This window comes from Pogona vitticeps, chromosome ZW-PAR, assembly GCF_051106095.1.
Source record: "Pogona vitticeps strain Pit_001003342236 chromosome ZW-PAR, PviZW2.1, whole genome shotgun sequence".
Classification (NCBI taxonomy): domain Eukaryota; kingdom Metazoa; phylum Chordata; class Lepidosauria; order Squamata; family Agamidae; genus Pogona; species Pogona vitticeps.
The window spans coordinates 9453003-9465783 of NC_135800.1; the positions used below are offsets into that span (position 1 = coordinate 9453003).

A 12781-nucleotide genomic window follows, 5' to 3' on the forward strand; every position below is an offset into this window, starting at 1 on the left:
GCAAAGAACTCTCTCCCTCCCTCTCTCTCTCAAAAATCTCCGTCTCTCTCTCAGTCTCTCTGTCGTGATTCCTCCTTTCTCCCCAGCCTGTATGTACAACCTCTAAATCTGTTCCTCAGAACTATAGGAGCTAGTTTTTGGGATGTCGGAAAAGGGAGGGAGGGAGATCTGTTGGATGACCAGTCTTCCACCTGTTGCGTCTAAATTAAGGCTGAAACATATAATCAATAAGCTAAGTTAAGCAATTAAAATAATCCAGTTTGACTAAAAAAGATTAATTGGGCAGCAGTATTTGTGTGTGTGTGTGTGTCTTTCAGAACCATTTCCATTTATTTATTTATAACACTTACGACCTTGCTTAAAGACCTTGTGAGGCTTTCAAAGGAGATTATAAAGAACCTTTCAATATAATCGCATTTGAGGAGTAATGTCAGGATCAGTAATAATTAATGTCCGTATTTATTATTTGCAAAATTTAGATTCCACACCCCACTAGGTGGTCCAGGATAGGAAATACAGCAATCAGGTAGAAATGAAGAAAAAGGAGAGAGACAAAACAACAACAACAACAATAAATTATACATTAACTGTAGAGATTTCTTTCCCCAGATCTCCTGAGGTATTTCAGACAGGACCATTAGACAGAAAGGATTCTGTCCTCTGTTTGTTGCGATGTGGATAATGAGCGCCCGATGCCACTGTCTGTCCTCGTTGGGGATTCTGGTGGCAATGCCTCAGTGTTGGATAAGTCAATAGAATAATTAGCAAAGTGCTGAGTTACGGAATTTTTGCAATAATGGTTTAACCTTGTGTCTGTCAAGGAGGAAAATACAGCCACTCCGTTATTCAGTAAGCTGTAAAACAGGGAAGGTTGGGTGGTTTTCTTGTTTTTTGGTTTTGTTTTGTTTTTGAATGGGGAAGGAAGAGAGAAGTCTGACAGATGAGCTAAGCCCTGCACAGAGGGCTTCGTGTCTGAGACATGGGTCTGCTCTGCATGCCGATAAGTTTTGCACTCGCTTAAACTAATGCCAGCTAGAGTTTTGGTGACTGCAGAATGGGAAAACTGTGCTGGAGGGAAGCCATGGTAAGAGCAGGAGGGACCTCTGTGGAGAAGATGGCTTTCTGTGTTGAGTCTTGGGGCATTGGGACTCTGGACTTGGATGGAGTTCCTTCCTCTTCGAAGTCTGTGGTTTCGGGCTGCGCCGTGTTCAAGAGCTGCTCTCTGTATGCCATAAACATAACCCGGCTTAACATTCAGAATAATTATGCCCTTTTGCTACTTAACACATGCCAGTTTGGGGAAAGATTTCAACTCCCCTTGAAACAGATGCCCGTTCATGAATTTTACCATATAGCCCTACCAAGGTCATTGGATTGTTTATTTCTTCTTTGTATGTTGTCCTATGCTTTGTATTGACTCACATTTATTTTTAAAGAAAGAAAGAAATATTTTATAACTTTTCACAAGTGTTGCTGAGCATCTTTCCAAAAAAAAAAGGGGGGGGGATTCGATCTACCTGTTTGATCTTCTTTTGGTGGCTGAACTTAAGCTGATTGACGCTATTTTCTGACATGGGCCACGTCTGTAGCAACTTACACCACATATAATTTGATGCACACTTATTTTAAATACCAAAAATACCTTAGATAATTTAGGTGATACGTTTTTGTACGTCGGCCACATAAAATTTGACTGACTGGAGAGCCCAGAGATTTCGGTCTCTGGCTGTGGATCCAGAGGTTAGACATTAGACTGTTTCTCCCCAACCCCCCCTTGACAGGGCTGGACTTCATGATCCAAACGGTCCCTTCCAACTCTGCAGTTCTCAGATCAAGGTTTCTAAGATTAAGGCTCCCAAACCCAGCATTCATTTCCAATTTGGAGCACGCTGTACTTCTGCAAAGTATAGTTTCCTGCGGCTCTTATTTAGGGGGAAACGCTATGATCTGAAAACAAAATTGATCTTGTTAGTCCGCTGTTTACCAAACTGCCAACAAGCAACCGTTCCTTGTGTTTTGGACATTGCAGGGAACCGCGGTTTCTTTACAATGAAAAGCAAAAGCTTCTCGGATCCCTTCCAGTTTCAAGAGAGGAGGCTGAGAGGCTTCAGGAACCTGAGGCTAGCCCCTTGCTTACTGTTTCGTTTGAAATTTTCCAGTGGGCTGATGGTGGCCAGCTGCATTTGTCTGTAGCAAAAAACTAGTCTTCTGACTCCTGAAATCTACTCAAGTTTCATTTTGCATAAGCCGCCGTGGGCTGTAGCCCTATATCTGGACAAACGGGCTTCTGAAGAAGTGGGCTACAACTCATTTAAGGCTGAAGCCAAATAAGACTTCTCTCCCTCTGCCCCCCCCCGCCTTGAAACCTTCACTCTGACAATGCTGGTGTGTCCTACAGGAGTGTTGTAAGGACCAATATAACAGGTTATTGTTGATCTAGCAACGGCTATGAGAAGATGGGGCTTTGCAAAGACAAAGAAAGAAGGAAAATGCAGTTATGTGTGCTCTAAGTTTAATTACTGGTAGGAATGAGGGATTGTGAGAAAGAGCAAATGAGAAGCGCTCCACAGCTCTATACAAATACGGATGTTCAAAGAAATGTCTCTTTTTTTCCCCCCCAGAGATGTCAGGAACGGTGTCTGACATTTCCTTGGTCCACTGGAAGCAGCAGTGGCTGGAAAACGGCACCCTCTATTTCCACGTCTCCATGGGCAGCGCCGAGCAGCTATCGCGGGCCACCCCGCCAACCCTGCAGGAACCTTCCGAGATTGTGGAAGAGCAGATGCACATCCTCCACATCTCCATCATGGTGAGTGACACCTCCTTTCCCTTCCTCTCAGAGAACAGCAACGAGAAGCGCCCCCCCCCTCCCGGGGACCAGCCTGCCGCCGCGCCTTGTCAGATCAAAGGCATCCCATTTTCTCCCCATTTCCCCACTCCTGTCCCAGTTGATCTGCTTATGCTAAAGAATTTCCACTTCACCGGGACCTGGGGGAATATCCCTTTAAAAAGAGAATTTGTCTTGAGTGTATCAGAGCACGAACTCCAGTATTCTTCAGAAGTTCCAGGTTAGCCCTCACACCTCTTGGTCAAATCCACTTTTGAATTTGTCAGGAGTCTCAAAGCGTGCCCTCCAGGTGTTTGGAGAGATATTTTCTCTCTAGAGTTGGTGGAGGGAGGTGGGTGAGCGTTAGGTGACAAGGCGTAGGAACACCTTCAACACACCTTTGTTGTCAGCTGTCTTGTTTTTGCTCAAAGTTATGTGAGCTGAAGGCTTCGATGCTGTCAGGAGTCTTCCTTCCCCATGTGATATCAAGTCGGAGAAAGATAAGGCAACGGGATGACGGATCCCTTGATGCTTTCTAAAGTTGGATCTTGCCCATCAGGCGGGCATCAGCTGCACAGTCGTTCTTCCTGTTACCTCTGAAAAAGCAAATTTGTTCTAAGAATGCCCTGTGAAAGGAAGCTTCGTCACTTGGAAGGCTTGACGTTTCTTTTCAGATTTTTTGGGGTGGATGGGTTGATCAGAGAGCTTAAGGCACCAGCCCTGCATAACTAACCAAGGCCCTCCAAGAGTAACTGCTAAGTATAAACACTTGATTCACAGACAGACAGACAGACACAAACACACTTCCCTCCCTGACAGACAGCAGCCTCCCAGCCTGCCCGAGCACTCTGCCCGGCCACCACGTAGAGTTGCCGTGCCAAGAGAGAGGCCATCTGAGCCGTCGCCATCAGAGGCCTTGGGAAGACCCACCTTTTTCAGGCCACTTCCTGGATACGAATAGAAGCATAGTATTTCTTGAGCATTTATGTATAATTAAATGCTTACCTATTTATTTATTTTTTTTTTTAAAAAATCTTTGTGTAACCAAAACAGTGCTGCTCAGATCCATGCCATTCAAGGGAGAAGGTGTCGTCTTGTGAAGACGGGAGGTTGGGGGAGAGAAAGCCGGGGTTGCAGGGAGATGCAGGTGACATCTCTCACCTATGTAAGAGAAAGATACAGGAATGTAGTTTCTGGAGGATCTTTCTAAATGGCTGTGATTAATTTCCACTTTCACTTAGGCCATACACTGCTTGCACAACTGTTACAGTGGCTTTTTAAAGGATTATTGCTCCTAAAAATATAGAATTAAATTAAACAGAATGCCGTGTCTGTGCATTGTGTTGAGTGTAGAGCCAAGCTGAATTTTTTCCTTTGGAATATTCATTTGGCTCTAAAGGGAGGGGGTCCACGCCGCTTCTTGTTTCCTCTTGGCTGCAGTCGTACTCACATCATTGCAAACTCTCATGCAAAATGTATTGATTTGCACCTCCCAGTCTGATGTACAAAAGGAACATAATTATCCTTCAGGTTTTTGAAGATTGCCAGCTTTCTCTCTCTCTCTCTCTCTCTCTCTCTCTCTCTCTTAAAGTAGCAAAATACATTAAAACGTGTATTTAGGGATAAATATGGAAATTCATGTGTATAAGTGAATACAGACTTACAAATGTATATTTTGTGAGAAAAAAAAATTACTGCAGATTTAAATATTTCTATACAATGCAGTTGTTTTTTTTTTTTAATCACACATTAATGCCGAAGTGGACGCAGCTTAAGGAATGTCTAATCATCTTAGAACTGCGGTGCTGAAAGGGACCCTATGGATCAATGAGCCTAGCCTCTGTCAAGGAGGCGGCACAGGAGGGAATTGGACTCCCATCATCTGGTTCCACAGCCAGATGCCTGAACCATTAAGAAATCCAACCGTTCCACGTGCAATTGATTTGAGCTAGTTGAAACTGACAGGTGAAATTGACATGGCCTGGAAAGGGACAGATCCTGTCAGCCCCTCCCTCTTAACTGGACTGTTTTGTTTGGGTGACTTGTGTGTAGGGTGTGTAGTTTCACAATTCAGGCATCATAGAAGCTCCCTTCAAAAGAGAGTTCCAGAATCATGCTCGGTGAGCAAAGGTATTCGATTGACTCTTCCTGTCCCTACCTGGTTTGAGGGAAGCGATGGGCACCCTTCTTAAATTCTAAACCAGCTGCAAAGGAAGCTCTTAACGAGGATTTATAATGACTGGGAACAATAATTAAGCAGGGGAATAATCAGAGCACAGGGAAGGGTGCATCACATGTTTTGTGTAATTCAGCAATTTTACACAGGAAGAATAATTAGTGGTTTTAAATGTTTTGACACAACCAGCCCAAATAATCATAATAAATCATATCAGGCATATGCCCAGAACCTTGAAGTGACAGATGACAAACAGAACAGTGACAGGTTGCTCTATCATGCAAGGGAAATCATTGAGTTAATGGAAGAATTATGGCTTCTCAGACCCACTCCAGTTCTATTGTAGGGAAACATTCCAATTTATCAAAGCCAAATGAACATTAATTGCAGCAGCCTGGTAAATTTTCGAGCCGCCGTGACCTTCATTGAATTTTAATCCAAAACAGATAAGATTTACTTCTACACACCAGAGGAAACAACACAATTAAAACTCAAATGACAGCAAAGATTATAGTGCCGGTGGAGTGGAGGGGGGGGGAGGTTGTGCACATGACAGAAGGCGTAATGACAAAAATATTGATTCCCTTTGTACATGACATTGCACAAATAAATAATAATAATAACCACCCCACCCCCCCGTTCCTTGCATATTCTTCCCTGTTCTTCCTTCTGATACTCCTGCCGCCACCGCACAGCAAACAAGTTTCAGATGTTCAAGATGAAAAGAGGAAAGGACAATGACAGTAATGGAGATGGAACTTCCTTTAAATGTAGTAATTAATGTTACGTCTCATTGGGGAAAGATTAGAGGAGAAACACTGCCGAAGAAGAAGCAAAACAAGCATCAATTTTGTTATTAAGGGATGCTTCTGAATGGAGAGGTGTCATATTTGGGGCACCTTGTTTTGTTTTTGGCTTTTCAAAGGCGGAGGAATTGTGTTCCCAGTGGTACTCATACTGACTCTCAAAATCCAACTCGCCTTGCTAATGGAAGCATTTGTTCTCATTAATCCCTTGTTTGGCAGAGAAGAAGTTACTGCTAGTTCTTCTTCGTGGCCTCCATGAATCACACCCTGGGTGATTCGCGCCTGCGCGGAGCCCCATCGGAAAGTTCTGGAGCTTCTGCGGTAGCAAAAAAACCACACATTAGAATAAGGTCCCTCCCCCTCGTATAAGTACCTTGGCGCCAAGGCTCCCCTTTGAGTTGTGTCAACCGCCGCTACATGAAGCAGAATGGCGTGACAGTGGGGAGGACAGGCGGGATGGTGTGAATCACAGAGGTCCAGTCGAAGAAATACAATTACAGGCAGGTAACCTGTCGTTCTTCTTCGTGGCCTCTGCGAATCACACCCCGGGTGACTAAAAAGCAGTCCTACCTGGAGGTAAGGTGTCACGCCAAGGTAGAGGCTAGACCAGCATGCCCAAAGGCTGCATCAGACTTCTGCCAGAGATCTATAATGCCGGAAGAAAGTCGATGGCTGTGCCCAGGTGGAAGAGGCGCAAACGTCCTACAGCGTAGGAATGCCGTAGAGGTCGCCACTGCTCTGGTGGATTGAGGGTGAATCAACTTCGGGACTCATTTGTGTGCCAGCTGATAGGCAAGGTGAATGGTAAAATTGAGCCATCTAGATATAGTTTGAGACGTCGCCTGGCGACCTTTAGTAGGTGGTTGGTGACTTATGAAAAGTCGAGGTGAACGCCTGAAAGGTTGGGTGCGTTGGACATAAAAGGCAAGGGTTCGTCTAAAGTCTAAACTATGGAGGAGTCTTTCTTGAGTTGTGGACAGTGACAAGAAGAAGGAAGGAAGGAAAAATGGCTGAGAGAGATGGAACTGAGATACAGCTTTGGGGAGGAAAGAAATATCCATGGATAATTTGTCCGAAAAAAAACCCCTGTAGATCACCCAGTGTGTGAATCACAGAGGTCCACTTGAAGCACTACAATTACAGGTGCATAACCTGTTGATCTGCTCCTTGCTCCCATCCCTCTTCTGTTTTTCCTCAACTCCTGAAGCGGCAGCAGTTGTTCTGGCTTCGTATTTCATTTACCAAATGACAGGTCCTTGAACTCAATCCCAGGCACAAGCATCCAGAGTAGGTCCCAAATAGCAAACTGGAAAGCCAACGGTATCTGGATTTGGAGCGGCTGAAAATGGGAATCCTAGGCTTATTGAGAACTATTACAAGCATGGTCTTGGATTTGGAGGGTGGTGATGATTGGAGTGGGGAAAGCCAAATCTCCAGTGAACCCTCAAGGCTATTGATCCATCCAACTGCCTTGAGCCATCAAGCTTCATTCCAATCACCGGAATCCATCATCCTAACCCTCCTTTCAAGTTTGTCAGGGATTAAAGTCAACTGCAGATTATAATCTGTTGCCAAGGTCTCAACAACATGGAGATAAACAAAAAGGTTGCTTCTGTATGACAGGTGTAGTCTGTTTGTGGCAAAGTTAGAAGGCTGGGGCTGGAATCTTGGCTTCCCCAGTTGTGAAATCTCAAGAAGGTGGCCTTGGGGCAACCCCTTTCGGGTTGACTTGATAGGAATAACCTTTCGGTCCGTCAAAGTTACTAGGGCTGTTGAGAGTATAAGAGGCAACATATAAATACCGTTGAAAGAGAATTGATAATTCTTATTCAGCATCACCACCACCGCTACTGGTTGCTATACTTTTATTTATTTTAATTCTCCTCGTCTCACTGACCAAGATAAAACTTCCCAAAAGTGGGCTGAGAGGTACAATTACAAACAAATCATAGAATCATGGAGTTGGAAGGGGCCTACAAGGCCATGGAGTCCAATCCCCTTCTTGATGCAGGAATACAAATCAAAGGATATCTGCCATGTGGTTGTTTAATATATTTTTTTGGTGAATACCTCCAGTGTTGGAGCACTCACCATCTCTTGAGGTCATGGATTCCATTACCGTACTACTCTAACAGGAAGCTTTTGCTGATATTCATCCGAAATCTGGCTTCCTATAATTTAAGCCCATGGTTGTGTGTCCTGCACTCTGGGATGATCGAGAACAGATCCTGCCCCTCCTCTGAATGACTGCTTTTCAAGTACTGTTTTTGAGAATTGTTACCCCATTTACCTTGAGTCTTTTTTTCTCAAGGCTAAATATGCCCAGGTCTTTCAGTCTTTCTCGTAGGTCGATTCGTCGAAGAATTTTCTACATTGATCCGCGTGCTCTCAGCGGGACAGCCAATCTCCTCCTCCTGTATTTCTGTGCAGGAATGGATATTTTTCCCACATGCACTGCAACTCCACTTCCCTTTCTATTCTTTCTGTTCCTTTTGAATGAACTATATCCTTCAGTTGCTGTATTCCTGTCATGGGAGTCATTTCTCACTAAGTTTCAGTTATTCCTATCAAGTCATATTTACCATCCTGAACTAAGATTTCCATTTATTCTTTTTTGTTTCCCATACTCCCGGCATTCATGTGTAGGCATCTGAGATTGTGCGGTATGGTGCCTGGTTTTCTTTATACATTTATATTTATATGAGTATTAATGTTATTATAAACAGAAACAAATAATAAAAAAGGCCATCATCTGATGGTATATTTCTATTCAGTTCCATTCCTTCTGTCAGAATGTCTTTCTCTCTTGCAGTTCCTCCCTTGCACTGTAAAATCTTGATCTGGACAATTGAGACATCTTCTGTACTTGTTTGGCGCCATGGAGATCTGTAGGGAAGCAAAGACATTCCCAATTCTTATGGCATCGGACTCACTCTAAATTATATAACATTAGATCCTGGCCTTAATTACCTGAGGCAGAAGCATGAAAGAGCAACAATGAGAATGTCCATTTATAAAACTGCCATCCATTCACTTAAAAGCAGAATCGAATATGTCGGTCTCTTAACGCTTGCTTACCGTGGCTCTTTTCTGCCTCTCTTTCTCTGGAGGGAAGATGCTATTAATGGAATGACGATATTGGTTGCTAAGGTGTGGAAGAGAGAGGGTTAATCACTTCGTCTCTCCTTAATATATTGCATATTTGTTGGGTTTTAATTTTGGCTCAGAAGTAGGCTTGGGGAACACGGTAACTCCACCAAACCCATAGCTCCTTGGAGGTTAAAAAATATAATGAATGGAGAACTAATCACTCTCATCTCCTGCGTTATGAGCAGTAATTTAGGGCCTCTAAATAATGTTGTTGATTCTGGAGAGAACCCCTCAGCCTAATGAAAAAAAAATACATTTCTGCCTCTAATGGAAAATAAGCTACTGTCAGTATGCAGTGCAGTTCATAATCTGCTTAACCCGAAGCAAGCTAAACTAGGATCGAGTAAGCCGTCAGGAAGATGTGGCATCCTTTTTAGCAGTCTGTGGCTGCTAAAAGGGGTGGAATTCCAAATCAGGCCGCCTCCAATTTAGCCCGTGGTCCATTTGGTTTCTTCATAGCCACGTAATCTATTTGCTAACAAGCTTGATCCGAGAATATCCACGCTTTGAAATAATAATTAACAGCCAGTCGGTCATCAGCCATTAGCATGAAAAGAATGTCTATGAATGAAGTAGAAGCTGTTAATGAATATAGTCTAATATTATGCGTGACATACTTTCCAAAAGAGTCAAAGTTTCCTGATATTCTCTCTCGCTCTCTTTTTGTAAGAGTCTGCATTTCTTCTCTGCAGGAGAAGAGTAGAAAGTGACGTCGGCTCTGTAGCATATCTTTTCCAACAATTGTGTTTTTTTTCCCTATCAGTCTTGTAAATAAGTGCACAAATTTTAATAGCTTGTCAAAAAATCACACAAAGTGACAAAGAAAGTGCGGAGAATGTAATTCCTCTAAGCAGCTGATGTAAAAGCTTCTGTGCTAAGATTATTCTTTTAAATAAGAATTATGATGGTGAGGATGAATGTCCTGATCATTGAGATTGCAATTGCAGGGGATGCTAGAGTTGAAAATAAAGAACTGGAAAAGTAAACAGAATTGCATTGGCGATCGAAACAATTTGCTTGTGGATGAAACATACTTTAGTAGTCCGTGTCATCATTGGAGCTTTGGGAACAATATCAAGAAATTTCACACAGTATTCTAAGCAGTTGCAGATTCCAGAAATGACAGAGTCAGAGCTATAAATAAATAAGTGAATAAGTGAATAAGTGAATAAGTGAATAAGTAGGTAAGTAAGTAAGTAAATAAGTAAATAAGTAAATAAGTAAATAAGTAAATAAGTAAATAAATAAATAAATAAATAAATAAATAAATAAATAAATAAATAAATAGGCAATGTTAGGAATAGCATACATACTATGTTGATATTTAACAGATTCTTAGTTTTTTTATTTTGTTAAAACTTGTATCTGTAATGTAATACCAGTCAATGTTTTTATAATTTTATTGACTCTACCTGGTATTTTTGAACAGCAACAACAAACAGTGTGCTGTCAAGTAAATTCTGACTTATGATGACCTTCTCTAGGGTTCTCTAGGTGAAGAATACCCAGAAGTGGTTTCCCCTTCTCATCCTCTAGGGCAGTGGTCCCCAACCTCAGGCCTCCAGATGTTCTTGGAATACAACTCCCAGAAGCCCTCATCACCACCTCTGCTGGTCAGGATTTCTGGGAGTTGAAGTCCAAGAACATCTGGAGGCCCAAGGTTGGGGGACCACTGCTCTAGGGGGAGCCCTGGGACCGTGCAGCTTGCCCAAGGCCACCCAGGCTGGCTCTTCTCCCAGAAGGCCCAGAGGGAGAATCGAACACCCAGTCTCTGGGTCTGCAGCCAGATGCCTGAACCATTGAGCTTCTGTTCCCCCCCCCCCAACATGTCCTCCACCGAGGTCCAAGCAGGGTACACTGATCAGAACAGTCTTGTATGGTAGGTTCGTGCTGAAAAAGAATGTGATTAGTTCAAGATTACCTTGTGAATTTCATAGCAGGGTGGGTGGATTGCCCTCCCATGACCTGGCAAGCCATTAGACCCTTAGCCATGGTCGCCTTACCTGTGGGCGATGAAGTCGCTCAACTTGAAGATCTATGCCTAACCCTGCCTTTTGTCTGCAGTTGCTTTTGGTGGCAAGGACGCATGTAGGGATGTCCTTGGGAGCTGTGAAAAAATTGAAGAGAGCCCTGTGGTTCTTAACACAACACAATGAGTCTTGTTGGCTGGGTCACATTTACGAAAACTCTTACCCAGGGGTGGGTGGGGGGAACGGGGAGAATAAACCCTCGAATTCTGATTTAATTCAGAAGAGTCTTGAGCTGGTTGTTTTTGCTCTGCTGCTTTTGTCTGCCACGCTTAAAGAGCTTTGTTGCAGAAGACCTTGTGTTATATCACACTGACTTCTCCTTGGTAACGTTTGAGGACCCTGATTTTGGCTAGTTCAGCATTACAGCAAAGGTTCTCAGTTGTGAAGGTTATGGGCTTTTCTGGTTCTTTTTACTGACTGAGCCCTTTTGATGGGGAAGGGGTCTTACCTACATGATGCATCTATGGAGGGAAGTGGTCCATATCAGGCTGAGAGATGTTGAGAGAAGCTCTAACAATGGGTCTCGACTCATGTAGCCCTAAGTTGTAGACTTTTCCTCTGCACCTTCACTTATGCCAGCTGGGGCCGGTGGGAGCCCAGGAATCCTGCAAACACTGGGGTGTGTGTGTGTGTGTGTGTGGCAGTGATGATCACTGCTTTCTCTCGAGACGCCTTAACGTTTCAATTCTCAAGTTTCTGTTTTCCCGGCTTGGAAATTGCTGCTTGCCAGCTTGCCTAACTCCCCCTACGTCTGTTTAATTGTAGTATTGCCTTCCTTGCTTACTGCTTTTCTCCTTCCTACATTCCTGGCACGGTTACAGAATTGTTATGCCTCCAAGCTGCACCCGAGCCTTCTTCCTTGCAGATTCAGGGCCGCTTTGCGATTCTTTGCCAGCCTCGAGTGTAAACTTCTTCCCCACCGTTATAGCTCCTGTTCTGCCAGTCCTAATTTCCTCCATGGTGTGTCCTGCGGGCCCCTGGAAAGGTTCATCCTACGGTAGAAATCTTACAGAGGAAAAGCTTACAAGGTTCCTTAAAGCTTTTCGGCTTCAGCCTTTAGTGGAGAAAACAAGATAATCTTCCTATCTTATGAACTTGATGACTTGGTTTTCAGCTTTGCAACTTTGCTGTTGCTTATATGCAACTTAGCCACAGGCAGGCCAACCTTTTATTCTTTGTACAGTGGTCTAGAGCAGTGGTCCAGAGCAGTGGTCCCCAACCATGGGCCTTCAGGTGTTCATGGACTACAATTCCCAGAAGCCTTCACCACCACCTCTGCTGGCCAGGATTTCTGGGAGTTAAAGTTCAAGAACATCTAGAGGCCCAAGAGGGAGGAAGAGGTGATTAATTTTGCTGCTTGGAATGGAAGAAAGTTGAGTTTCCCCTCCTTTTTTTGGGGGGGGGGAAGAAAGGAGAACAATAAAGCATTTGTTTATCTGTATTTGAAGACCAAACCCACCTTAAAGTTCACTCCAAATATCAGGGGTGAGGAAGAGCCCCAGAAAATAATGGTCAGGATACTTCAGTCCAGTTCCCCACCCCTCTATCACAGCGAGTACCACAACTGAAATAATATTTATATTTCATATTTTCTAGAGCTGTGGTGAATAGGTCCGAAAGTATCCTAACAACAACGACTAGATAAATAAAATATATAGTTTTAAAGCAAAACCCTTTCAGCTTCCGTCTATGAGCGGCCCTCTAATAAATCAAGAGGTCCAGCAGCTGAGGGTAGCTCTAGATGTTTCAAATTCCCGGGTAGGTGGGACCCATCAGCCTTGGAAGGCAGTCC

At 43.6% G+C, this 12781-nt stretch overlaps 1 protein-coding gene across 5 annotated transcripts in view; it reads left to right on the top strand.

The window, feature by feature from the left end:
• The window catches only part of ASTN2 (astrotactin 2), a 473842-nt gene that overhangs the window by 102465 nt on the left and 358596 nt on the right, over nucleotides 1-12781 (top strand). For all 5 annotated transcript variants that reach the window (XR_013539660.1, XM_072984878.2, XM_072984877.2 and 2 more), the window contains exon 2: nucleotides 2622-2809. Coding sequence is in view for 4 of the 5 variants with exons in the window: in XM_072984878.2 (XP_072840979.2) it covers nucleotides 2622-2809 (188 nt within the window). In the remaining variant the exon portion in view is untranslated. The remainder of the gene's footprint in view (nucleotides 1-2621; nucleotides 2810-12781) is intronic.